Raw genomic sequence first — 27,984 nt, forward strand, 5'->3', positions numbered from 1 at the left:
GCTATGGACACCTTTGTTTAGAGCCCAGGAAGAGCTAACCTCAAGGTGTGGCATTTTCTTCTCCTTGGCACAAAAGCCCTCCTGAGACTCTGTAATCAGGGAGAACATTATCTGAGAAGCTTTGTGGAACTGTTTGTCCTTCATGGAGCATTTGTGGGCAATTTTTGGGAAATGTGTTGAACTGTTACCCGTGCTCTACTGACGTGGAAGGAATCTGCTTGGATGCTCTGCAGCTCCCAGATCAGTTTACTGGAAGAACAGCCAGGTTTAAGGAATCTACAAGAAAAACTGAGGCACAGTGGAGAGATAATGATGTTCCTTGACTACATGCATCACCACATGCTGTCAGCCAGACTGTGCTGTGAGGGACACCAAGGGAGTGCTTGGGGACAGCAGTGACAGATGGATTCCTAATTATATAAATTTCTTGTCTTGGTGGAGTACCTGAGCAGGACCCCCTACTGCCTGCCTGAGAACAACTGCTATTGCCCTACAGTAATGTTAGTGCATTCAAGCCAGTCACTGTGCTGTTGATAGATAATTATGATTTTCAATTAAAAAAACCAAACATATATATATATATATGTATACATATATATGTGTATGTCATCATTGCATATAGAAGAGTTCCAAATTAACTAGAACATCCACACCACTAATGAGAGAGTTTTGTGGGGAAAGGAAGCTATTTTATGTTACTGCATGTGTCTTGGCTCACTGGGAAAATACTCCAAAATTTATGTGCTTACAATTATCATTAGATCCTAATTTTTGGCAGGTTTAACTACTACCTTCTCTTCCCATTTATTTTTAAGTGAGTTGTGAGTTGGTGAATGTGCCAGTTTGATGGCCCCAAAGACAGAGAGTGTCTGTTTGCCTATAAAGGCAATATATTTACAACATTCCCTTCCACAAAGTGCTCCCGAAAGAGCGCTTCAGTGGCACACTTGAGGGGCTAACAAGAGGATCAGTAATGTAAAACCCCCTTCACCTTGCCAAGATTACTAATGAGGCTGCAATTTGCCAGTGAGAGGTTGCAACTGTAATGGCTTTTGCAGTCTATTCCTTTTGCTAGGAGGGCATTGTAACAACTCCTGCAGGCTTCTGAGTCACTTCCAGTCTTCCAAGCGTTCCCACAAATGGTGTAACTTTGTTAGTGATGTCCTGAAATCGTTGTGTCACAACTCCACAACTAAATCCCTACTTAGAAAATGACAGGAAAACTTTTGAAAATCAGACAGATTATTAACGTTCTGATACTTTTGAAGACTGGACAACAACTTTAGCTAAGAAACTCTGTTGTATCCCCAAGACATCCATAGTTTTCTAATAACTGTTCATCAGAATTGCTTCATTTATTGAATTATTCAGAACCCCAGGGTAGATCAGTGTTGGAAAACTGACAAGAAAAAGATGACGCTTGTTTAGTAACTTGTAGAACACCCAGTACAAAGTCCCAGAAAAGAGAAGTGGAAGCTACAAGTGATGCTGCTGCAGACTTTTGGGAGCTGCTCTGTCACAAGATAAACAAGAGAGCTGGCGCTGGCTCCGCCTGATCTGCAACAGGAGCACAGCTGGATCGGGATGTCCCAGACCAGGCCCCCGTGTGGCCTGGTGTCCCCAGGACCGGCCTAGAGAAGCCGTGAAGAGGAGCCCCGGGCAGTTCTGAACTGCATTCAAAGCAAGTTCATGCAATTTTGCTGGCAATGAGCTCGGTGGGCTCCCTCGGCTCGGCCCGGCCCGGCTCAGCACAGCCGAACCCGGCCCGGCCCGGCTGGGGCCCGGCCGCACGAGGGCGGAGCGCGGGCGCCGCCCGGTGGCGGCTGCGGGCACTGCGGGCCCCGGCCGCGCTGTTCCGCTGCGGGCACTGCGGCACCGGGCTCGGCCGGGCTCGGCCTGCTCCCCCTCTCGCCGTTTGTTTGTGTTTAAAAGTAGTCGCGATGGGTTTTTTCTCCCCTCTCTGGCGCCTGGGAAGCAAAGCCGACGGCTCGGCTCTGACGGCGGAAGGATTTAAAACTGTGGAGCCCCAGCCACGCGTTAAACTGCGATCAGCAGCGGAACGGGAGCGCTCAGAGTCTGAAGGGCAGCAGAAGGGAGGCTCCCGAACCGGTCTGCGGGGATCAGACACAAACGAGCCTTTGGCCGCAACTGCGGGTGTTTTGGAAAGGTGCCCAAGTGGGATTAGGGCAGGAAGGCGGATCCTGAGTATCCCAGTACAGCGATAAGGCTTCTGGCTCCGGTGCTGCTGGCCCGTGCCAGCCTGTCTGAGGCTGCTCTCCCTCCGTGATACCCGAGTTTTTGAGCCATCTGAATGTGACGGGGAAAGGCGCTTTTCAGATAGCCGCGGTTTCCCGATAGCCGCGCTGAGCTGCGAACGCTGCAGCACAGCCCGGGCAGGGCAGGGCAGGGCGCTGAGCGTTTCCCCCCGTCGCTGACACCGCTGAGCGGTCACACCCTGTGCCCTGTCAGCCAGGGCGCTGTGCCACATCTAGAGCGACATCAATATTCTGCTTCCTAGAAATCAAGCCCAGTTTAAAACGTATTTTAAACATCTTTGAATGAGTAGCAGCCAGGTTAGGCAGCTACTGTGTTATGCTTTAGCACAAACCATGGATTTCTGTAGGGGCCAGACAACTTTCATAGGAAGATTACGAAAAGCTGGTTAAGTCACCCATCTCGGAAGGACTGGGAAGGCGGCACAGCCTCCCTCCTGCTGGGCTCAGAAGGGAATGAGCACTGGTTGGAAAGCAGCTGCACCTGGATAGTAATGCTGCTCCTCAGAGGAACACCGAGGTCCATTCAGAATGTGACCCGCAGGCTCCACATTACCTGCTCCAGCTTTTGCAGTAAGCCTTGTTTTTGTCAGGGGATTGGACCTAAGTTAATTCCATCCTAAATTATTTGTTGAGTGTGACAAAAGAGTGGTGAAGAGCAATCTCACTCTGTTATTCACAGGGCAAGATACTGAAACCAGCTGTATTCACAGCCTGATGAACAACAGAGGGCACCTGCATGAACCACATGACATGATCTGCTAGAGAGAACAACTTGAGATACGTTCCCCTCTTTCTTACTTTCATTTTAGAATACTTATTTTTCATTGAGGTTGCATAAACCCTCCCAAAATGAAATAAAAGGCGATCATTCCCAGGGAACGCACCTAATGTTTTCATGCGCAGTCCCACTTGGGTTAAATAAAATAGGCAAACAGAACTCCGAAAATTTTTCCGATTCATTGGAAAATCAGCTCTTTCCTTTTTTCATCAATGAGTGGGTAGTAAGGATGGAAGAAAGGAACATGAGCAATTAAAAAAAAAATTGTTTTTTTTTCATTTGAAGTCTTGGCGCAGTCTCTGTGCCTGTACGTGACCTTAAATTCGTGTTGCAGTGGTTTTGCTGTTGCTCATTGTCTTTTTTGCAGATCAAGTGGATTTTTTTTGATGTTTTTTTATCAGTGACATCATCCTGCTCAAAACTTTCAGCGTGCACATATAAGAGATAAAAGCACCCATGCTCTCAATCATGGAGAGGTCAGAAAGGAGTGGCAATTGTGGTCCTTTCACATTTCTATTTTGGTTGCTGCTAAGCTTCAGCTGGAGAGTAGTTAGCTGGGGAGAGGCGGTGTTGCAGAGAGCAAGGAAGTGCCCAATCAGTGTATTACAGAAAGGAAAGTGACTTTTTTGCTTTCTAAGCTATGGAGCTGACTAAGAATTGAGATTAATTAGCATTTTAAGAGCCATATTCATGCATAAAGTACTTGCTTCAGAAGGAAGTGAAATAATCCTAACTTTTCTTCAGAAAGACCTTTTTATTGCGTATTTCAACAAAAAGTGAGGAGAAAGAAAAATATCCTGCAAGCTAAGTGTTGAGTATGGCGGGATGGAGACCAAGATAATTGAATCAGAAAAAGTGGCAGAAAATTTAAAGTAGAAAAAGTCTGAAAGAAATGGATTAGGGACGGCATATGTTCTGCTGTAAGGTTTGTTATTTACAGCAACATAGAATTTAGAGTAACTTATGTTATAGAAGGGACCAGAGGATGTCTCTAGTCAAAAGTCCTACTCAAAGCAAGGTTCAGCTATGAGCTCAACCCAGAGTAGTTAGGGCCTTAGATACTTCAGTTGTGCAAACCTCCAAGGATGGAGATTACACATCCAGCATCTCTGGACAATCTGTTCTGATGCTTGAGTGTCCTCATGAAGAAAAATATTTTGCTTATATCAAGTCAAACCTTTTTAAAATACAGTTTATGTCTGTCAACTCACCATGTACTATTCTGAAGAGCCTGTCTTTTCTTTCTTGGTAATCTCCCCTCAAAGCCCCTCTTACTTAGGCTAAATGAGCTCAGTTTCTTCTGTTTCTTCTTTATGGGGCAAATGTCCCAGCCCCTGTCCATCTTGGTGGCCATCCACTGAACTTGCTGCAGGTTATCATCATTGTCAAATGTATGGAATATGGAGTCAAATGTAATGGAGTTCTGAGACAAGCAGTATTTTAAGGAGAGCCAAGGCTAGGGACACACCTTATATGGTTTATTGTCACCTTAGTAATCAGAAGAAAAGTCCTGTGTACTATTTAAATGCCATCTGCCTCTCACTGTGTAGGATCTGGTTACCTGACCAGACCAGCTTTTGTAGGTTTTGTCTCCAATGAATGCAGCATCTGTCCCAGGGCCATCATAAAAACTGCTGTGTTTACAGAACATTTCAGGCCACAGCCAGTTGTGCTCAGTAAAAGACTTGTCAGATACAAAAGCACCATTTGATCAGCTGGCTCAGAAGTGGGGTATGTAAAATGGTGGTGGGTGGGAGAACAAAGCATCCTTTGAGCTGGTGTATTATGAATTTTTCAAGGTAACAGGCAGGAGATCTCAGTCACCCCCTCTCTGCCTGCTCCAATGAGCTACTTGCTGCCTGTACACTTCTAATGTTGCTCAGCCTTTGATCTGAGAGCAAACCTGTCAATTTGAAGAGATGCAGGTTGCAGGTAGCTCCGTGCTACTGTAGTGGAATAGGTTTTTCCTCCTCTGTTTTCAATTTCTGTTGCACCTTTAACGACGAGGCAGCTCAAAGCACTTTGCAACCAACTCACAAGTCCAAGTGCTCCTGACAGAGGGCACACAGTTGCCTGTTTTGATTCAGAAGGAAACGTGGCCTGGCTCACTACCTAGCAAAGCCATACAGGTGTTTATACATACAGTGCACAGCCAGGGCTGGAGATGCCTTCCCCAGTTATAGGCTTGGTGTGCAGGTTTCTCATGCAGTATGGAAAAATATCTGTAAGAGGTGCAAAATGAACTAACATGGACATCAAAGTCAATGCAGCTTTCATCTGCTTTCGTCTCCTCTGTAGCCTGGAATTGTTCTGGAAAGAAAGAATGTACTGAGAAAGACAGTGGATTTCAGGATAAGGAGCCATAAGGGATGCATATTTTCCATTTCACCTGCTCTGTAAAGATGTTTTCCCTGAAAGTCATTGTGGAGACTGCAACAGCAGATTTGCAAACTTGAGACTGCAAATGATACTTCAGCCAAGGAAGCTTTTTTTCTCACAGGTGTATGGATGATCTATTGCCAGAGAAAGAGGAGACTGGCAATCTTTGGAAGCCACTCTGCATGTTAATTTTTAAAGGATGCATGAACATCAGGGAAGAAGACATGAGGAGCTCTATTCAAGAGTATTCATTTCTGCAGTTAAAGCTTTGACATTTAAGGCAATTGGGAAGACATTTAAAAAAAAAAAACCCAAAACCCAAACAAAAATCACACAAACAAACTCTTCCTTCCAGGATAGGGTTTCTTATTGGGAAATATCTGGACTTGAGTGTTTAGCCTGTTTTGCAACAAATGGCATTTGCATGTTTTTCAGAAGAGCACATGATTTAAATTCTTTGATGGATTCCTGGAGAACCTGCTGGCTCTATCAAATACCAAATTAAACATACTTTTAATTTTAGATTAATCTCCTGCTATTCCAGGTTTTATTTGTCTCTGCAGTCCCACACCTTTGGTGTTCCCTATCATACATTTATTTCCTTTGTATGCTGAGGGGTTCTTCTGGATGATACAAATAATTACTTCCTGCTGCTTAGCACATCTGTTTATGAGAAGAAAAACTGGTTTTTGCATGATCAGCTCTGCTGCAGTAAACAATGTCAGATGCTTATTGCGAAATAGCGACAAATTCTGGCTGAACTTGCAGCAACACATGCTTGGAGGCATCAAAGTACTCTTGGAAAACTTTCCACTCTGTGTGGGTGTCAGTGGTCTGGGAAACACTACTTTATATCAGTGTCTTGATTTAATCCAGCTTCTTATCCATAATTTCATATGTCACACAAATAGGAGGTGCTTTGTAAAATACTTTATAACTTTTAGTCCTGCCAGAACTCTCTGAATTATGGCTATGAGGAAGCCTCTTCCTTCTCTACTCCCTGTGCAGAATTCCCCAACACAAGTATCACAGTGTATATTTTCAAGCTTCTCTAAATTTACACTTTACAAACCCATTTTGGATTTACCACACACCTTTGAACAAAAGTGAGAATCAGCAACTGCCCCTTGTAACTGCAGCTCTGAGCTGCAGGTGGCAACTCCACAGACTGCAATGGAATTACCTCAGATTTGGGCTGACCAAAGAATCAAAGCTACTGCTTTGGGCAACTGAGCTGCACATTAACATGTGCAGCGTGCATGCAGCATGTTCATCTGCCTTTGGAGAAATCTGGAGAGACTTAGTTTGATTTTTCAGCTGAATAATCTCTGTTGAGTTTCCTCAAGTCAATGCTAAACTGGGGCAATACTGTCTGGTGAGTGAAAAAAATGCCTGCATTCACTCCAAGATGGGACATGGAAGCAGCCATAACCTCCAAAAGGGGTACTAGCACAGGCACTGTACTCTTATAACAGCTATACTACATTCATTTCATGTTTTCTTACTAGTTTTGTCTTTATTTCCACTCATAGGCTGAATATCTGGCCTCAAAATATTGTTAGACATTATTGAAGTCAGACATCTGATGTTCAGGGGTTTTTAACACTGAGGAGGGTAAGTGGTTTATATATAATTTTTCCCTCTTTCTCCTTCAGTTAATTTCTACAGCACTAAGATACTTTAACACTTCCCCTCAGCAGTTTCTGTTTATACCAAAAAGAAAGCTGTTTTTCTTGCTTGTGGGGAGGTTAAGCATTTGCTATTTACAAGTGGAGTGTGGAGGAAGGATGGACCTGGGGGTTTTTTATGTGTCATTTGATGACATGCAGTACAAAAGAGTATTTTATTAAGGAAAAAAAAATACTTGTACATGAGTTGAGCCTAAATTAATACAAAAGTTATCACCTGGGAGGCAAGAGCTTAGCTGGTAGAGAGCAGATAATCCTTGTAAAGGTATTTGCTTAGTTTATGTAGAACTCTGTAACAGAGATTGTGGTTTTTGTTACCCTTAACCTGGCCCCATTTTCCCTTGCAGAAACAGTTCCAAAATCCAGAAGAATCCCACAGCACCGCACAGTAAATTCAAGCCAAACAGCCTTTGGCTTTGCTCTGCTGGAGCACATAGGTACAAGTGTTTCATTTCCAAGCTGTAAAGTCTATCCATAGCCCTCCAGTGAGAAAGAGCACCAGATTATAGGGCCACTACTGCTCCCTGTCAGCAGACCCCATTTGGATATTCCATTAGGCTTCTGGCAGAAAGCAATAAACACATCCAAAACCTCCCTAAACTCCCCTCCAGCCCAAAGTACTTATGGAAATGAAAAATATCCCCAGTCCTGCAGAGCTCAGTAACCACAACTCCTGCCTGCTGAGGCTTTTGGGTACGTGTCTCCTCACCTTCAGAATAATGTTTGGGCAGGTGTGACAGTGACAGAATTGAATCGCTGACTGGACAGTTATGTCAGGATGCATCTCACCCAGGTAAACTGTGGAAAGGAAAGTTGAACTTTTCTTGTTAGTGCTGCATTTGAGCAACAGTGTTATTAATTCAGCCCCAGCCATCCTTCTCTAGAAGGCACAGAGGGACTGCTGTAACAGTACAGTTAACAGTGAAGGAAAAAAATTCCATGTGATGGTGGAATATTTATATCATAGACATTTGAATGGAAAATGTCTACTTTCATAGAAAGTTATGATGGAAATTCTAATCATGATCAACAAAAATATTTCTATTGGTATTTGATATTTTTGATACTCCTTTCTTTCTCTCTTAAAAAATTTTACTTATATACGTATATGTCTATGTACAAAGACAAAAAAATTGCTCTGGTTTTCAAGTAAAAACCATCTAGGATTCAGATTTTAAAAGAGAGAATTAAAAAAGTGTATGTATTATATATTATATTATATTATATTATATTATATTATATTATATTATATTATATTATATTATATTATATTATATTATATTATATTATATTATATTATAATTACATATATAATTTCATTTCATATTTATTATATTTATTATGTTGTATTATTATAGTCTCAGTGTTTAGTAACCATATGTGGACAGCATTTGAATATTCATTTGTAGAATGGTGAGGAATGGCAGAGGAAAGGATTCTTGATTGCCTGTGAGAATCAATTATGATGACTTATTCCTCACATTTGAATTTAAATGTCAGAAGAGACTTTGTCCAAACTGTTAGTCACTGCAGTTAAACACAGATATAAAAAAGAAATACTTTGATTCTATGAGGGTTTTTAATTAGAACTTGAATTTTGAGCACTGATTGCCACGAAGTGATCTGACATGGTTACTGTAATCCAGCATCCATGTGTTCACAGACATACTGGAATGAATCAAGCCAAACTAACCACCTGTGGCTCCAGCTGAAATAAGGAGAAGTCCTGTCTCCCCAGCCAGAGAAGGTTGTGCAAACTGAGCAGCTAATAAAAGCACCAACATCCTTCCTCCTAAAACAGGGATCATCCTGGCATGATTTTTCCTAACACCCCTATTATCAGTTATTTGCATTTCATAGCTTCCCTCAAAACAACAATTAGTCTACTTTTTCTCATCCAAACCCCAATTTTATCTCAGCTTTATTCAAGCAAAATTCTCCCTGCAGCCACAAAGACAGATCAAACTTGGCCTACGCTTTCTGTAAATACATTTGTTATTTGAGTTGCACACTCAGAGAGCTTTAAATTCCAGAAAAATCAGGCCTTGCCAAACGTAGTAGACAGGCTGGAAAAAATATGAGTGAGTGGCTGCAAACATGCTGCATTCTGAATATCGAAAATGTGGTTTTGGCATTGCAATTCGAGAGAAACCGAATGAAACCAAATAAAAAATCACAGATAAGACCAACTTAATGATCTCAGTGCTCACATGCATAGGCATCTTGGCCCTGGCTGCCACTGAGAATGCTGAGCAAAGAAGTCCAAAGGATTTCAAGAGGGGGAAAAATGCAAATGGTTCTACACCCTCTGCCACTCAATATGTTGCTCTGATAGGTTGTTATCACAGTGTCAAGATTTTTCCAAATACTTAAACACTCTTCCATTATCAAAATAGAAAATTTCTATTACAGACATCAATTCTGGAAGATGCACCCCAGCACAGTTTATTAAAAATAGAATCTAAGGAAAGAGAACACTGTTCCTTGCAGAAAATAAGATTAGGTCCTTTTCCCTGCTTCTTCCTAAGATGTAAAAAGTAAAAAAAAAAAGGCAAGAGGGGGCAGATGTTAATTTAATACTCCAGCAGCCCAGTTTTCATGCACTCACTGGGTAGCATCAGCTCAGTGGTGCTTCAGCTTACTGTGGTCATAATACACAGCTAATAATGAGGTACCTATGGAAAAATACAGCAACCCTATGCAGCAGCCCCACAGAAACAGGGCTGGCTACACAAGTATGTGCAGAAAGCCCCTGGAGTCCTGGGGGATATCAAATGGAGCACAAATCACAATGGGACTTCACAGGAGCAGCTCTGACTGCAAACCACATTGTGTTCATGGAAGCACAGTGAGCAAACCAGGAGAAGCCATTAAGTCTTTTGTTGGCACCTGGAGGTGACATGGAATAGAGTGTTTCAGTTTGGACTGCAGGACAGGGAAGACAGAGATGGGACAGAACCACCAAGATAATTTGAGGGCTGTGGCACCTGAGAAGGGACAGAAGCTGCGCTCCCTCATGTAGGTGGGAGTGGAGCTAAGTGCTGTCCTCAGGTGGGTACAGAGAACATGAAGCCCCTTCTGAAGGCTGCAATGGGAAAGGACGGGAGGCAGAACTTTCAAGGTGAAGCAAGGGAAATTGCAACTGGATAAACACTTTGAAAGACACTTTGTAGTGAGAGTGGTTAAGACTGGAACAGATATCTCAGAGCTCTGGATGACTGCAGACATCCAGACATTGTTTCCAACCAAAGTTATTCTCTGAGTCCATGAAACTCAAGGAATCTCCTACGGCAGAAGACTGGCTGCCCTGTGTCAGGCTGAGCCTCACAGAGACTTGGCCTGGATGGTTTTTCTCAGGAAGAAAGAGCAGTCTCAGTGGTTATCCCACACTGCTCTTCAGAAGATAGGAAGCTGGAACCACTGAGAGAGAAAAGATTAATTGAAAGACTGGATCTTCTATGATCTTACATCATGCAGACCCAGGGACAGCAAACTGTTCACTGTGAAGGGGACCACTTCAGCTATTCTGCAGTTAAAACAGGGCCTGGAGAGGGGGAAATCCCCTTTCCCTCATGGGATCTCTCTGCATGGATCTTTGCTTGTCAGATTTGGTGTGAAGGGCATAATTTGTGCACTTTGCTTGGAAAGCTGTCTATCTTTCCTGTGAGTTAAGTGGCTGAGGACAGTCTTACAGCAAATATGGGCAGGCACTCGTTAGAGCAGTACTTAGCTGAAAGCAAGAAGGTTTTGGCACAATCTTCTCTAAAAGAAAATCAATCTCTCTTACTCCTCCTTCCCCCAGCCTCAGTGGGAATATCTGATTATAGCCTTTTCACTCAAATTCCACACAGCTCCTCTTTCTTGAGGCCTTTCACACAAAAGCAAAGACTCACAAAGAGCAGACAGGCACCATTGTATCCCTGTGTTCCATGGCAACGTTTTAGCACTCCAAGAGTTTGCAGCAAATCCAAATGATGTTTCTGTTCTTTATTAATGATATTTCCCAGCTGTTTCTGGTTGACAAAGAGAGGTCTGGTCATTCTTTGTTACAGGCTGTGCCCTGCCACTTCAGGGAGCCCCAGAGGGGCTCACACAGAGCTCTGTAATTCAGGCAGCCAGAGCACAGCCCCAGTGAGAGGCTGCAGACAACAGAGCTGGAGCCTGGGGATATCGAGGTACTGCCTGTGCTTGTGCTGTGCTCGTATGATGAGAAGAAAGCACAAGTTTAATCATACCTGTGCACAATATATTTGTCTACAGCGATGATACCTAGAAGTACCTCAGGGTTTTGTCTTTTTTTTTTTTTGTTTTTTTTTTTTTTTTTTTTTTTTTTTTTGTTTTTTTTTTGTTTTGTTTTTGTTTTTGTAACAGAACTAGTTCTTCACCCTTTCTCTCTTAGGACACAGTTTTCTTTTAGGGCTTACTTTTCATTCCCTTCAGTAAAGTTTTCATGTAATCTTTCTTCTTCATGCAGTCATTATCTCCTCCTTATCCTGACATGCACATTATGCAAACATGCTTCACATTCACACAAGCCCTGCTCTGAATATATATATTGCTGCCTTCTCTGCAGTGGTTCCAGTGGGGGCTGTGGGTTTGTACAAGAACACAGTGCAAGGCCCAGTGCTCACCACTCTCTACCCTAAGGTTTCCTTTGGATCTTTATCCCTGACTTTGGGCTTGAACTTTGAACTGCTATAGGAATTGTTTCTAGTAGGAACTTTTTGTAGTAGATTCTATCTGCATTTATTCTGTTTTAGATAAAATGGCATGGATCTAGGAATGAAAGTATTGGGAATAAAGGCTGAATTCAATATATTATGTTTATTTTAACAAACTTATCCAAGCTGCTCTGGCACTTTCCATTTACAAGGGGCAATGTCAGAGTCCTAAACCAAATGCATTTTTAAAGGCATTACTGGCTGGACCACCCTAATGCTTTCCTGCAGTCTCACAGATCCACTGGCTTTGGTTTATGTTCATAGCTGAGACAAGAGAGTGGAGGCACAGGAAGAGTACAACTGAGACCCAGAACCATTGTTACCTCAGAAATGTGCTACAATTTGGCTCAAACTGTTGTTTGGATGTAGATTTTCTTACTGAATTTATAATTTCAATCTTAGGGGTGCTCTCTGCCACAGATGGGTATGAAAAGAAAAAAGAGCAAGGGTCATAGATAGAATACAAATAAAGACAGGAGGAAAATATGAGTGATGGAGCTGCCCAAGCTGTGAACTTCAAGAAGTGATGAGGTGCCATTTCTTGAGAAAAGCAAAATTTCAGAAAGCAAAGTGAGGTTGAGCTTTTCCTCCCCAATAAATGGGACACATGGCACAATGCCTCTGGGTCTGAAACTGAAGGCATCCTTTTTCCTGAGCCCAAAGATTTCAGTGGTTTTTCTTTACATGAAGGGGAGACAGCTATGTTGAGAGTTTACACTCCTCTGTATTGCAGCACAGATGATGATCATACTTTGATTGCAGAGTCTAAATTTTCCTGGCACTTGGAGCAACCATGGCTTACAGGACATTTAATACCACAATGCCTCTGGTGCATTATGCTTATTAAGCTTGATGATTAGAAATCTAGGATTTCAAGATAGATATGATGACATACCCATAAAAGAATGGTTTTAAAATCATTGAACTCAAAGTTATAGGTCATTCATGTATTTTACTATTATTAAAATGACATTAAAGGAGAAACTTCCATCACATATTAATGCCAGTAAGAGCTTTATACCTTTTCCATCTCAGCACTCCTTGAGAAGGAATTACTGTATCTGCTACACCAGTTGCTTAGTATATGGACCATGCAGGCTCTGCAATTCTTTTTAAAGTTTAGTTTTTAATTGAAAGAAATACCAAGCATGTGATAATAGCAGAAGGCACTCACTTACCCTATGACAATGCAGGAGATGGCAGTTCCCAAAAAGGCGTAGGTTAAAATTGATCCTAAGTTACGGAAAAAATGTCTCTGGGGAGGAAAGTTTGAAGGAAAGTTCTTTGTTATATAGTAAATAAAAAAGCATTCAGACCAAGTAGAAACACATCTAGAACTGTCATTTGTGACAACACATTTCTCATCTAGAAGATGGAGCAATATTGGCTACCTCAGTTATTTTGGAAATTACAACTTAAAGGTGTTCAGTTTTTTCCCCCAGGTGGAATGCTATCAAAATTACCTCTTTTTTATGTATCTGGCCAAATGTTTCAGGATCATGGCAGACTGGAAGTACCTGATGCAAATGGTATCATGACCCCATCCCTTGAACAAAGTCCTGATCAGGCAGGATATGGAACACAGGCTGTTCCTGCCTGCAGTTCAGAGCACTCAGAGTGGTCTCCTCTGAAAACAGGGAGGCCTGAGTGTTTTGAACTGCACAATCAGATCTTTGCACAGGGACAGAAAGAGAGCAGAATGAGGGCCATGAATCATTCATTTTAATCCATTCCTGCTAGGCAATGGATTAAATTGGCAATGAAATTGTTAGCTGACTGTCCTTTGTCACTGGCCTGTTGGGTCTAGAGAGCAGCAGCCACACTCAGACCCTTCTGTCACAAAAAGAAAGACACATACCTTCTTCAAACTATATCCAGCATGAAATATAATGGGTGGCAGCAGAATGTTGAAGAAGATGGAAGGATCAAAGGTCATCTGCTAGGAAGGACAAAAGAGAGGGTAAGGAAAAATAAAGTAGCATTTAATTTGATATGATAGTTTTTTAATTGTGTCTTCTTATCAGGACTGATCTCAGGCTCACCTCCACTGTCTGTGAGATTATTCTGAGGTGGTTTTTTGCAAGTATAAATGTGTAGTTCCTTACAGCTTGTAGATGCAGACTACTACCTGAAAAGTATTCCTTCAGGAAGGAAATCAGTTGTGCTACATTACAAGGACCACATAAAAGCAGCTTAACCTGTGACAGCAGCTGCCCTACCAGACATCCAACTTGCCAGTCCCATGACATAACTCCTGGTTCAGACATGATCTCCTGGTCACTTTCAGGAAAGACACATCAGCAGTGTTGTGCCTCAGTTCCCCATGTACAGAAGGGTGATAAAAGGCCTACATCACCAAAACCAATGTAACATTTCGTTTGAAGGAAATAATTTATAAAATAGCCATTAAAAGTGTTAAAGCAATGCTAGAATGAGGAAGTGCACTGATCATACTGGCCTTCAACTTCTGGCACAGAGACAGACCAAGGACATTGCTCAGCCATTGCAATTCAATAGAATAGAACAGAATTCTCTTTAAAATTACAGCATTGCTGGAGAAAAAAAACCTAAAAAAGCCAACTTAAATAAGCCTGTGTACTGCTCAGTGTTCTGTCAGTGGGCGGTATTGTACCAATACTTTTAAGAGACAGGAGGTAATTAGTGCAAAGGCTTGCAGCTCCTTTGTTCAGATGAAGTGATATTTTAAGGCTATAGTATTATAGATTATTTTCCTTCAAAAGAGTAAGACCTGCCTACAGAATTACTTCTGCCTTCTTACTAACAGACAGCTTGATTCAATAAACAGGAAGTGAGAGCTGAGACTTTTTTCCATCCTGCCCACTTTGAATTAAAAAGCTAAAAATTCTAGCTAAATTACCTGCCAGCAACATTAGCTGTGCTGACACCACCATTGAAAACCTAATGAAAAAAGGATTTTGTTCATTTATGAACTAACATTCTCAAATGTTAATTTTGGAATTAATTCAGCAGATATGTTGAAATATCTTTTCTGTGGACATCAGAAATCCTGACTGCATGTTTTATTATTCAAAACATGTTCTGAAGAATACATGTTTGTAAGTCATGGCACAATCTATTCTCTCTGATAAAAGGCATTAAGTAAACACTTTTAGTGCAGTCAAAAGGGAATTACAGTTGTACAAAACCCAGAGCATGGTGTGATCATGCTTTCTGGTTTTTACATTAGTGCTTTTGCCAGTCAGGAAGGCTGCCAGGCATTGTTATTGTCTCGTCTCCTAAATACAGCTGAACTCATCCCCCTTTCCTTTTTTATTTATTTTCTTTTGAAGAGGGCATCTGCCAGGTAATTTTAAAGGAAAAAGAAGTGAAAATCCAGGCAGACTGAGGTCTGTGCAATAATTTAGAAGAACTACAATTCACAGCTGAGACCTTCAAGAGCCTTCCAGCAAACTGAGACTATAGAAACAAGATTGGGCAGTTCCCTGTAGGGGCAAGAGAAATTTCTGTGCAAGTCATTGCTCCTCCTCTCTCCTAAGTCAGCTCCAGAGCCAGGTCTGGGGAAGAGGATCAAATGTAATGGGTTAGTACACGTGCCCTGGAAATGAAACACACTTTGGCTGAGACAGAGCTGCAATTGCAACCAACTAGCAGGAAAAAGAATGGAGATTCAGCAAAAGCTGATTAGTCTGACTGCCACAGTATTTTCCTGTCTCCACCCACCACAACTCTAATGGTCCTTGACAGTCTGGTTCTTTCTGAGAAGGGCAAGTCTGGCAGTAACAGCAGACAGGCACACAATGCTGCTGCATCAGCAAGAAATTTGAGCAGATGGTTAAATGCAAATTCTGCTGAGCTCCACAGTGTACATTCTAAGCATAACTTAAAAGTTTTCCCAATGATAACTGTATAATACACAGGTCATGCATTACTGTGCTAGACAAACAATAATACTTGGAAAGAAGCTAAATAATACATTGCACTATTTTAAAAAGCCATTGGTAGGGGCTTTGGAGCTTCATGTGAATATACAATGTTTTTTAGCACAAAATGCAGGTTTACAAAGTGCTTCTGCACTCCAGTGTTCTTCAAATGGCTGCCATTTAAAAAAAAAGTGAACATTATAAGAAGCAAATATTATTTGACCAGGGAAACATATACTAAAAAAGTGAATTTTTTTTTATATACTGGAAAAAGAAAGGGCCATGGCATTGTGAAAGACTCCTGCACTTCGCTTTTCGCATCCAGCCTGAATTGCCCCAGTGCTGTCTCCCTACTGAGGACCACTGCAGGAGTGGAAGAATGTATGAGAATGCTGTGATGAATTTAAGTGTACATTAAGTACATATTTATAAGTTTGTGTTTTGAAAAACGTTCAGAGTTTGCAGTTTCCTGTGCTATCCACAGGAGGTAACCTCCCCTTGCATTATCCTGCCAGAGCAAGTCACTTTGAAGGCAGAGGAAAAGTAAAGATATCAGTGAGGTTTATAAAGGTTTAGTGGCAATGAATCCAAGTTAACAGCTGTGTCTGCAGTGAACTCAGTGTCTGCAGGAGCTGGGACTGCCATTTGAAACAGCTCAGGAAACCATTCTGTGAGTGCACAGTCAGCCTGCAGCTAAATGATGGTCAGGGCTCTACCACACTTCCTTTCCTTTACTGTTCTTCTTCCGCACCCTAAATTCAGAACAGACTCTCTCTCTGTCTCATTTTAACTTGAAGCTTGTTTTCCTCTCTCAAGCCTGAAAATAAAAACAGAGTTTAGAGCAAAAATAAGATAAAATAAGATAGCTTTTACCTTTTGAAGTATTGTGTTGCCCTGGTGACCATTGACATTGTGGTGGCTGATCTCTCTTTTGTATTGATATTCATAGACCTGATTAGTTATATTAATAAGCAGAGTGGATGGCCCAGATTTCAGTTTTTCACATTCATAAACAGTACCACTTTCAACATCTGATGAATTTGTCACATATCGTATAATTAATCCCATTACAAGGCCTGAAGAGTAAAGAAAAAAAGAAAAATTAGATATTCAAGTACTTTTAAGTATTTGATGACACACATTTAGAGAAAAAATTAGCTCTGCCAAAACTAGGATACCTTTTCAGTGTTTCTACATTTACAGAACCTCTCTCAACACTTCATAGATGACCAAAAAATATTCTTCCAAAATGGTAATTTCATTAGAATGCAGATGTTGGTTTGACATATGCACAGTCATACTCCTATTTTTGGGATCCAGTTGCTGGCATAATAATTAACTGAGTTTCTCATCCACTGCATTTTCAATAGTTATTTAGAGCAGAGAGATGTCTGCACAACTCATGTGCTGAACTGAGCATATAAACATCAGCTGTGCTGTTGGGTATTTTACACACTTCATTTGTGGGGACAAAACTCTGACACATCCTCAGGCACATTCTGCTTTCTGTAGAAGATTGCATTTTTGAGACTGCAAAAACATAGAAAAATAAAATCAGGAAGAAGGGAAGGAATTATAAGACTATCAACAATGTACCGGTCTTACAGATATTTTGTTTCCCGTTCCATTTAACAGAAAGGAAAATGTATTTCTGCAGCCATCCTCTGGACAGTATGACTTTCTGTGGGCTCTATGGGAGGCTGCATGTTTATTTTAGGAGAGGTAATATTTAGCTAGATAATATTACTGAGATTATTTCCACCCTCAGGGACTTCGATTTGGTTTCAAATTTAATTTCCATATTTCTTTTATGTCATGTATGCTTTCAGTCCCATGTATAGATTGAACAGCTTTACAGCTACTAATTATTAGCATAACCACGAAATGCTAAGAATGCTTAGATGAAATATTGATGGAAGACACCTAAAAATCTAGATAGATATACTTACTATTAAAAGACAAGAAAGAAATTAAATTACATGAAATATCAGAGAAGCATCTGCAGAATATGATGTAACAGTTTCAGTTTGATCTCATAATCAGAAGGGGAATACAAGTGATCACAAGGACCTCAAGAATCCTTGTTTTTGTCACATCTCCTGCTAACAGGGACTCTTGGAACTGCAGATTCCTGGCATAGCTGTAAGTCAGGTTTGTTGCTTCTTGTGGGGATGCTGAATAACAGCTGTAGTGTCTGTTTTAGTGTGTGGAGGCATTTCTGCTTGTTTAGAATCTATTGTTTAGTGTGGTTGCTTTCTAAAATGATGGAGGATTTCAATAAGCTGTAGAAAATCCCAAGACCTCTCTCTTAAGTTACACAGCATTCGTGCAATAAATCAGATAATAGATCTAGCTGTAGTAAAGGACAGAACTCCTCAAAATGTTAGGGGAAGGTATGTGTATGTAAAGGGAAGCAAGCACTGCATGTGCCACTATGAAATATGACTTCCACAGTGCTCAGCCCAGATGTCCAAATTCATGAGTCAGAAACCAGGAAACCATTCATTAGTTAAAACTGTCAGGGTTTTCAGCTTTTTAAAATTAGATTTCCTCCAGAAGAACCACATAATTAATTTTTAAATTCAATTTCAAATATGTTAAAAATTCAGTTTAATTTGATAAACTTGATATTTTTCATTCTCTGGAGCATAAAATGTACAGGTTTTCCTTTACCATTTTTGTCCTTATGACTCAATGTTTTAAACTACTACTTCTATTACCAGGAATTACATAATCTGTTCAGGTAACAGAAATATTTTGTAGACATTCACCAAGGCCTGTCTGAGGACACTGGCAGAAAAAGACTATTCAAAATGTGTTTTAAGCACATTTATTTAAATGCAGCATTGAAACAGAAAAGGCTGTCACTAATGTTTCAGATTTCTTTTAAAAAGTCTAAACTCCTTCCCTCCTTTGAAGTGGGATCTTGCAGCAAAATCTCACTCTAGCTACACCTCAGTCATGTTTCAGCTGAAGGCAATGCAGGTTCTCCAGGGTCTTAAGTGGAAGCAGGAAAAAATGGTTAATTACAGATGTGACCATTGGTGGGATTTTTCAGTCACTGTGTCAAACTCCTGAGCTAAACAGGACTGTTCTTTCCCCAGGATTTCATCTAGTTAGCTGTTAAATGCTTTTTCTAGTAATAACACTCAGGGAGGCAGTTTTAGTAATTACTTGATTTTTCTAAATATTTAAGGTTTTCTTTCAGATTTCTTTGTCTCAAGAATGATGCTCCTCTCTTCACCTCACCACTACAAAATTTCTGCCTTAATTGTGATTTTCCTATGTCTCTTCCGAGTCTCAACAACCTTTCTTCATCGTGAATGCTGTAATCAGGAAGACAATGAAATACTGTTTTATGGAGGTTCAGAGATTTCTCCTTCTGGCACCTGTTCCATCCATTTCTGCCTGTGAGGTATGGGGATACTCAGAACACACCATCAGAAGGCAAACAGAATTATTTCACACAAGAGGCTTACTGGATTTAGAAGGTATGAGAGTGTTCATCATTAGGCACCTCCAGCAAAGCTGAATCCAGAACTGATTGTGCCTCACTCCCAAATAATTGGGATGCTCAGGAGGGGCTGCAGAGGGTTTCTGTGAGTCAGCTTTCCCTCTGCACACCTGTCAAAACCTGTCCCCTCCAAACCTGCTGAAACACCTCTAGCCACAGTAACCCAAAGCCATTTCATGTGAGCACCACAATGGCTCTACTGTCATTCAGCCTTTTTGTGTTTTCATTCCAGTCTCATCAACTAATGCCATGGAGCACAGCATTGAAGGCTGGTACACCTGCAACCAGCCCCACCTTCACCTGGGGGGCACCACCCACTCCCTAGGGGTGACAGTTACTCAAGCTGAGAACAATTTCCATTTAAATCTGGTAATTAATCTCCCATATAAAAGGCACAGCTTGAGTTGCTGCTGGTTTGGGGTTTTTGTTGAAGTTCAATTCTGGCTGCCTACTTGCCAGAGTGTTTTAGGCTCTTAGAGCTGTGGTGGTACCTCTGTGTGAGCCTGACACCTGAGCTGTGGGGAGAATGAGCAGTTTTGATGCTTGCACTCAGTTTGTCACTGCACAGCTCTGGGCTATTGCTGTACCAGGTGAAGGGCCCTGAATTGCATCTTACATGGGGGATTTGGTGCCTAATGGTTTATGGCTGAGGCATTTAAAGCTGTGTGGCCTGGCAGGAGGTGGCTGCAGGCACTTTGGTGTTCTCTTGGCTCCTTGTGTCTTCTCCAGCACCAAGAGGCCACATCCTGGGGCTGGTGTTCTGAGAGGGCTCACCTGCTCTGACCCCAGGCAAGGGGCTTTGTTTTATCAGTGCTGCTGTAGATCATCCCCACACTCTTCCTGAGTGTGCTCTTGTACAGGAAACTCTCTCATACCCACCTGTCTCCCTGGTATACAGAAATCAGGAATTAAGTTTACTATTAGTGGTCTGTTTATCAAACTCAACTGCAATGTGAAGGGAAACTTGCTCTCCGAGACTCAGGAAAACCAAGGAATGAATGAATGAAGGTAAGTCTGTATTCTTCCTTGTTTTTTGTGAGTGATTTTTCAGTTTGGTCTCAAAACAGACAAAATAATTTGAGTCTTTAAATACTTTCAAGCTAAATGCCTTGCTATATATATATATATATATATATATATATATATATACACACACATATGCACTTTGTGAAATAATGTTGAATTAATTCTGCATTATTCAAAATGCCTTTTTTTTTTTACTTTGTGGAAAGATTTTAAAATTAAATATAGCTGTACTTATTGTTGAACCATTGCTTTGGTTAAAAAAAATTAACGCACCTCAGTTATTTAGGTTTCTAAATAGATAGTATGGTTGTGTTTTTTTTCTAGTTGGAACTATTCAGCCTAAAACTGAATTCTGCTACTAAGCCTATAAAATAAAAAAAACCTAACCCAAACCCCCCCTTTCATTTGTTCTCTACTTTAAATAGCTCTTTCTATCAGGCTGTGTTCTGTTTGTGGCTGTTCAGCATTTTGCAGTAACTGTAAAACTTCCTGGTTTTGTCTTTCTATGTTTGTTTTTTTTTTTTTCCCTGGTGTTCCTCACACTTTGCATTCATTCCCTGTCCTCCCCACTGCTCCTCCCCTGAGGGCACAGTCGAGGAACGGGGCCCACCTGCCATCCTGTGGGACACACTCTGCAGTAAGTGCCCATGTCCTATCACTTGAAGGCAGTTTCTCAGTTCATTGGATTGCTATTCACATATCTAATAAATAGCTCAATGGGCTGCAGCAAAGCAAACTGGCAGGACTGGGACCTCTTTTGTGCAGAAAAGGTAGAAATTAGAATTGTTTGGAAAGGGAAGGTGAAATTAAGTGAGGGCAGGGCTTGTCCCACTGTCAGTGCTTGCTTGGTGCCACGAAGATTTTCTCCCAAAGGTGCTGCCAGCTGATCTGACAACCTCTCTTATGACCTCTGAAATTTCACTCTTTTTAATGTTGCCATTCCATGGTGTTAAAGATAACTATACCCATATCCAAAATTTTGAAGGATAAGAAGGGCAGTATTAGCTTTTTAGATCCTACAGATAAGCTTTTTACTGTTTGAAGACTGCCATCAATAATGCAAGACTAAAGAGATAGTTTATTTGCAATAATGAGGAATGTCTTAATAATTCAAAAGCTTTGTCCTGCTGGAGCACTCGTCTCTTAACCAATCCAAAGAATATGAGCAGGTTATCCTCATGATGTGCAGAGTATGTTCTGGGCAGGCAGCAAAACAGAATCAAATAATGAATAAAACTCTAACTCCACACTTATTTATTATTGTTTTGTTGTATTCTCCCATATTTCATTTCTGTTTTGGCTTTTGTCTAAATCTTGAGAAAATGCCATCAACTGCACATGGCAAACAGCACAACAGTGAGAAGGAAGCTCCTGCAGTAGAGGCACCCTCTTAACAAAAGCAGCTTTGGGTATTGCACTGCTAGAGGATGTGGTGTGCACAGAATGTGTCAGGCTGGTACTCAGGTAATGGCTGAGCTGTTGATTTCTATCTTCCATTTTGACAGTTTGTCTTCCTGTATGTATCTTATGGCAGCAGAGTCTCTCAGTGAAACAGCACTAAGAGTGCCAAGAGAAGTTATTCCACATGTAAGTGTGAGCCATTAAAGCAGAGAGTACTTGGGGAACAATGCAGAAAGTTCTGTGTGAGAGTGAAATGCAACATGACAAAACTTCAAAGATTAGAACTAGGCAGGCAAGATTAGAACTAGGCAGGCAAGCTAGAGTTACCCTACAATGACAGCATTGAGAGCAAACTTGAGACACGTTCTTCAGTGTGCTTTTCAAAGGCACAGAGCAAAGCCAAAAGAAAGCTCTCAAGATTTAAACTTTATTAGACAGCTTGTCTGTATCCACAAGGCTCCTTAGACTAACAGCTCTGAACATTGGACAAACCCAAGCAGGCTGTTGTAAACAGTGGAGTCCCCAGCTCTGCTGCCTGGGCACAGGATGCACATGCTGGGGACAACCAGCTCCTCACAGCTGCTCCCCTACCCAGGCAGCCTCTGGCCACCTCAGGAGAGATGCTGTCACATCATTATTTTACCCCACACTTAGGGAGCTGATGACATTTAATTCAGCACATTTCTGAGCTTTGTCAGCACTTGAGATCAACTGCCTCATCATAAATATGCAACTAGTCCAGTGTTATGCTGGCACTTGAATTTATACTCACCATAAAGCATAGCTCCTCCGGTTTCATGCAGAAAGCGGAATTGATGGTTTTTAAACAACCAAATTGTTAATATTGTAAGAATGAGTAGAAAGTTAAAGATTAGCAGCTCCACAGCTCCCTGATGATAAAAGTGATCTTCTTTCACTGATACATATTCCTTCAACTTCTCCATTTCATTCCCTTTATAGAAAGTTTGTGAAAAATAAAAGAAGGAAAAAAAATCCCAGGAAGGAAGGTGTTGTCACCTTCAGTACAAAAACTCCAGACACTAGAGAAATTCACAGCAAGCACATCTGTTTCATTTGCAGCCTCATGGTGAAGTGCCCCAGCTCAGAATTCAGCTGGATTCTGGTTACAGCTTCCTGTTTCTCTCTTAAAGCTGCCCTGTCTCATTTCTAACGGTGCGATTGTGTCGCTGGACTGCGCTTGCTCTGGCTGTGGATGCACAAATTGCCTCCGAGGCTCAGACTCTCCATCTCTCAAATTCTGCTGCAAAACTCAGCGTGCGTTCATCATGTTTTCTTCCTGTAGTTTACAGCCCAGTCTGAATCCTAGGAGTCCTATTTTGTCTTCACAGTTTAAGGTGGAAAAAATTATGTTAAAAAATGGCATAAAAACTATCACTGCACTTTGGAAGTTTAAGCACCTTTCCTCTTTCCCACCTCCCCATGTTTAAAGGTAAATTACATGGAATAAAGGTGGTGCTTCTATGGTGCAAAGACAGAAGAAGAAAACAAATCAGGAATAAGGATTTCAGGATTTAGGCACTTGTATTGGTCCTGCCAGAAGACAGACCTCTATAAAAGCAAGGGTCCAATTACCTGGAATTAGAAGTACTTAAAACCCCCTTATTGAATGGAATAAAATGTTTGCACTTTTTGATTTATTAAGCTCATCATCCCATTATGCCAAACAAACAGTAAAAAAAACTCTATGGATAGCAAATACTCCTGGGCTTTCGTTTCTGGTCAAGGCTGCTATGCATTTACATACAGAATTTCAAACAAGCTCTAATCTTCATCAGAAAAACAGCAATTTTTATGCTCATTATAAAAGATAGTTTTCTCATTGTTTGATGTTAAATTCTCATAGCTTTATTTTAAAACACATTTTGGAGTTAACTAATCTGTACAAAATCTGTTCCAAGTCAGGTAGGTCTCAAAGGGGAATAACCCAGGAATACCCAGCTGTCCATACTTTCAGTGGTTTCAGGACTGTAGCTCATAATAGAGTGTTCCCAGGGAGGCACTGGTTCTTCAGTCAGTCTAAATATTTTGTTCTCAATAATCAATCAGTTTTGTCCTCTGCATAAGCAAATTTCAGCCCCTTTTTTCTTTGACTTTGTAAGAATTATTTTCCCCCTAATTTTTTTTCATCAATGCCTTTTCTTTGCTTACCAGATATTTTTTCAATCTCTGTCTTGTTCTCTACATGTTTCACTATTTTCTCTCCTTTGTGTTTCCCTCATTTTCTCTTTCTTTCTGTAGGTTTACCTTACAATTTGCAAATGTGATCAGGATTAAGTCAAAACTGTATTTCTCAACTAATTTTCAAGGGACCCTCTGTGAGATGCAAAGCTGGCAGAAACCAGAGGACACCTCCCAAACTAATGAACTGCAACTCAATTTTAAGCAAGAGTAACAATTCTAACTGGTATTTTTTGAGAATTATTCAATACTGTATTTTGAATTAAAAAATAATGTAAGGGAATTGGGTGTAGCAATTTCATATACAACTAATGCAACTGTTTAAAAAAATGTTAGTCAATAGCCAAGGCTTATAGCTTTCACAGAGGAGAAAAAAATAAAGGTTTGATATGGTTTTCATAGTCACAATTTGGAAATGACAATGACCTCAATTTTGTGGGTCTGATCATTCATCTCCAATGTGGAAGTATCAAAAGCAAGCAAAAAAAAAACAATTTAAAAGAATCACATTCAGTTTCTTTTGCAATAAACCCCAAAGATATATTTATTATGAAAGCCAGTTCTTTTCCACCATGTGAAATAAGTAATTTGCAGGCTCTTATAATAAAATCAATAGAGAAGCAGCCTAAAACAGTGAAAGAAGGTAATTTTATTCTGAAAATCCCAGTGATTGGACTTTTTACTTCAGATTTGGGAGACCAAGCTCAGGTTTTTATTTTAATTTACCCAAACTCGTATTTTTCACTAAGTAACAAGGAGTTCCTTAGTCTTACTGCTAGAGCAGGTGTGGTATGAAATATTTGAAACACATAGGTGTCAATTTCCAAAGCTGCCTTTTCTCTTTTGCAAAATAGGGCAGATTTATAATCCTATCTCACAAGATAATGTGATCCATGTTTGTGAAGCAATCACACGTTACAGCAATTTGCAGCAAATCAGAGCTTAAATGAGAACAGAATTTCAGGTTTTGCATCAGGCTTGCAGGTGTTGGACTTGGGGCTTAAACTCTGCCAAAGCTCCTTCTATAATTTTGAGAAGGTGTGGTTCTAAACAGCACTCACCATGTCACAGGACTGGGGTTTCAGGTGTTGCTTTCCTCTCAGAGGTGTGAGACCGTTTCAAATCAGCTTTCCAGACCCAGCCACTCATCAAAGTTGCAGCTTCTGAGGAATCCAGAATTGACATCTAAAAACTATTGATTTTCTTTGCATTCTCAACCATTGTATTCATCATTACTATACACTATACTATCTGAAATATGCCAAGATATGATGATTAAGGCAGAATAACTGTTGCAAGATGTTTGTAAGTGATAATTTTATACATGCATTGTTGGGGGAAATGTATTGGCATGAATTAGTGCAGGATCTTAGGAATGCTTTTTGCTTTTAATAATCTGGTGTCATTTGGTACCTATAGACTGCTTAGAGGGATGCCTCAAATATTCAGTCATACATGGAGAACAGCTAATGTGAAAGCTGTGGGTCATAGAAGAGCCTGCATGAAATGTTTCAGTCCTGTTAGTTTTGTTACACCCTGTCCTGACTGGTATGGCTGTATTATTGTTCTCTGTATGCTATGTGATTTTATTAGAGGTACACAGAGTCAGAAACCTCTTGAGCTAAATTAAGCCATATCACCTCTCCAGTGTTTCTTAAGCAAATTTTTGTTATGTACAGTTTTGTAAAGAATGATGAGTCTGAGTAGATTAGGAGCAGCTCTATAGAGAAAAGAGAGCTACCCATGGAAAATACACAGAAAACCAGTATGGACTCAGAAAACCTTTACCTGGGTTTCCAGTAAGGTTTCACTTGAAAAACTGTTGGCAATGTGACCAGTTAATGGGTTTTTTTTTTGCTCAGGTCTTTCTACATTATTTCAGATAAACCTGCTTTTAGGGATATTGAGGCCCTGCAGAAATTTCTCTTCCTAAAAATGGAATAACTTCTTTCCAAGTTCTGGTTGGTTTGCAGGTTAATTAAGAAAACTGTCTGTTGCAACAGCTGCATCATATTTCCAATATTGATAACAGATGATAAATTTAGAAGGAAGGGAACTTTACAAAACAGAAAGGTACATTTTGGCTTTTAAACAGTCTACCGGGTGAATAAAGAAAGTTTTCATGGGGAAGATATTTTCAATATCACTTAACAGGTGAAAGAGACAAACAAGATTTTGTGGAAGGCAGTATGTCAAGTAATTCTCATAATACTCCGTTCTTACTACAAATAGTATTTGCTTCATCTCCTTTGGCATGTAATTTTAATGAACAAGAGGCAGTAGTCTAATTTTCTGTGTCCACCTTATCAACTCTATGGATTTCACAGAATAATAATCCTTAGCTTGGCAGATGTAGAAGTCTGCTGTAATAGGAACTCTCAAGATGGAATGAAAGGCAAGAGGAGTCTTGTAAATCAGTAGAGGGATTCTCACCTTGGAAGATATAAAGTGAGTAAAGGAGCATAATGTAAAAATGGTAAGGAATTATAGTTAGTGGGAATTCCAAGCAAAGATACTGTGCTTTAGCACCACTGGCAGCTCTGCCAGCATAGGAAAAATACAGACAAGAGTAAAAGCACACATTGAAAACAAGTGCACCTGTATGTATAATTAAAAGACCAAGCCAAACCAACTCTGAAGCTGAGAAATCAATCACTTTGTGAGTACACAGATAAAAAGTGTTCTGTCACAGCTCGCTTGCCTGATATCCCCAGAGAGACTGGAACAGGATTAGTGGGATCACAAGTGGTTATCCTTCTCTAATCCATTCCAGCCAAGAAGATCTGCCTTGCTGGCTCCTGCTCTGATACAACTGCCCAGGAAACACTGTGGGCTAAGGCCACTTAAGGCCACTAAGTCCACAGTGGTGGGCTGAGCATCATTTATAACTGCCAGGCTTCTGTGCATTTTAAAACCTCTTCTACTGCTTAGAATAGTCCTCCTATGAAACCAGTTTATTTGCTGGTTGCTTGTTCTCTTTTTTTTCTGAGATCAGACTCTGGTTTTTCTTATTGCTGGTATTCAATCTACATGGGTCACAGAGCCTCTAGAGACAGAAATAAATCCACATAATCTATGTATCTTTATGTTTCAGCTATTACAGTTAGCTGAAAAATAGCTTTAAGAATAATTCTGCTCTCGCAATACAGCTTTCTATCCAGAAGGTAAAATCTGGTTTGTGTTTTTTTTCCCTCTTTGGTTCAGAGACTGTTTTACTGATTTATTGAAATACTGTACTAATTATGATGAATACACATTGAATTGAGTGGAACTGGACTTTTAATCTCCCAAGACTTGTGATCCTTCTGCTCATCTGTCACTGTCCAGAGGCATTGTATCAACACAGGAAAATCTTTTCTCCCCTTAGAGCATGAGTAAATTTGATGCACCCTGTGATGTAACAACCAGCTCTTGCTGGAATCTGCCTTCTGAGACCAAATTCAGTTTAGACAGACCTGAAATGCTCATGTGTGCTTCTGTCACTGATAAGACAGAAATGCCAGCATGTCTGAAGAAATAAAAGCTTCAAAAGACAGGAAGCACTTTGGTTCTATGACTTACAGGAGAGTTAATCTGTTCCAGTTTAGACAGTTTCAGCCAAGAGGTTCAGAACTAAGTAACTTCTTACAAAATTGAGGAAAACTGATATTACCTGTTTATGCAGTTAAAATTAATCCACACGATTGAATGTCAGGATTATGAAGGAATTATTTCCAAGTTTACTTCTGTGAGTTTAATGCTCATCTTCAGCTTGAACTGCTGCCCTATAGTATTATTTTTAATTTTTAATAAATGGAAAGAAAAATCTAGATAATTTGTATCATTTTATCAATTGTGTAAATTACAGTTTCCTGGTGGTAGACTATTTTGGGGAGCTGACTCATGTTCAACTCTTAGAACTGTGGACTTACACATATATGCTGATTTAAGAGTAGTTTCTTATAAAAGCAGGCATCCATCAGTCACAGACTGTGCTACAAGCTGGAATGTGTGTGCTAAAATCTGGGGCCAAAAGGTCATTGAATTCCTTTGTCTTTTCTGTGTCCTTTGTCAGTATTTCTCTGCCCCACTGGGCCTGGGTGTACACTTGCAGGAGCCAC

The 27,984-nt window shown here is 40.5% G+C and overlaps 1 protein-coding gene across 4 annotated transcripts in view; it reads right to left on the reverse strand.

Moving 5' to 3' along the window:
* The window catches only part of SLC9A9 (solute carrier family 9 member A9), a 173,108-nt gene extending 150,320 nt beyond the window's left edge, over positions 1-22,788 (reverse strand). For 3 of the 4 annotated variants that reach the window (XM_063166931.1, XM_063166933.1, XM_063166934.1), the window contains exons 1-4: positions 22,458-22,788; positions 16,618-16,820; positions 13,701-13,781; positions 13,021-13,097 (exon numbers count right to left, since the gene is read on the reverse strand). In XM_063166931.1, the coding sequence (XP_063023001.1) occupies positions 13,021-13,097; positions 13,701-13,781; positions 16,618-16,820; positions 22,458-22,629 (533 nt within the window). In that variant the 5' untranslated portion in view covers positions 22,630-22,788. The remainder of the gene's footprint in view (positions 1-13,020; positions 13,098-13,700; positions 13,782-16,617; positions 16,821-22,457) is intronic. The other variant, XM_063166932.1, reaches the window with a different exon arrangement.
* Between the last annotated feature and the right edge of the window lie 5,196 nt (positions 22,789-27,984).

Source organism: Melospiza melodia, chromosome 12, assembly GCF_035770615.1.
Source record: "Melospiza melodia melodia isolate bMelMel2 chromosome 12, bMelMel2.pri, whole genome shotgun sequence".
In the NCBI taxonomy this organism is placed as follows: domain Eukaryota; kingdom Metazoa; phylum Chordata; class Aves; order Passeriformes; family Passerellidae; genus Melospiza; species Melospiza melodia.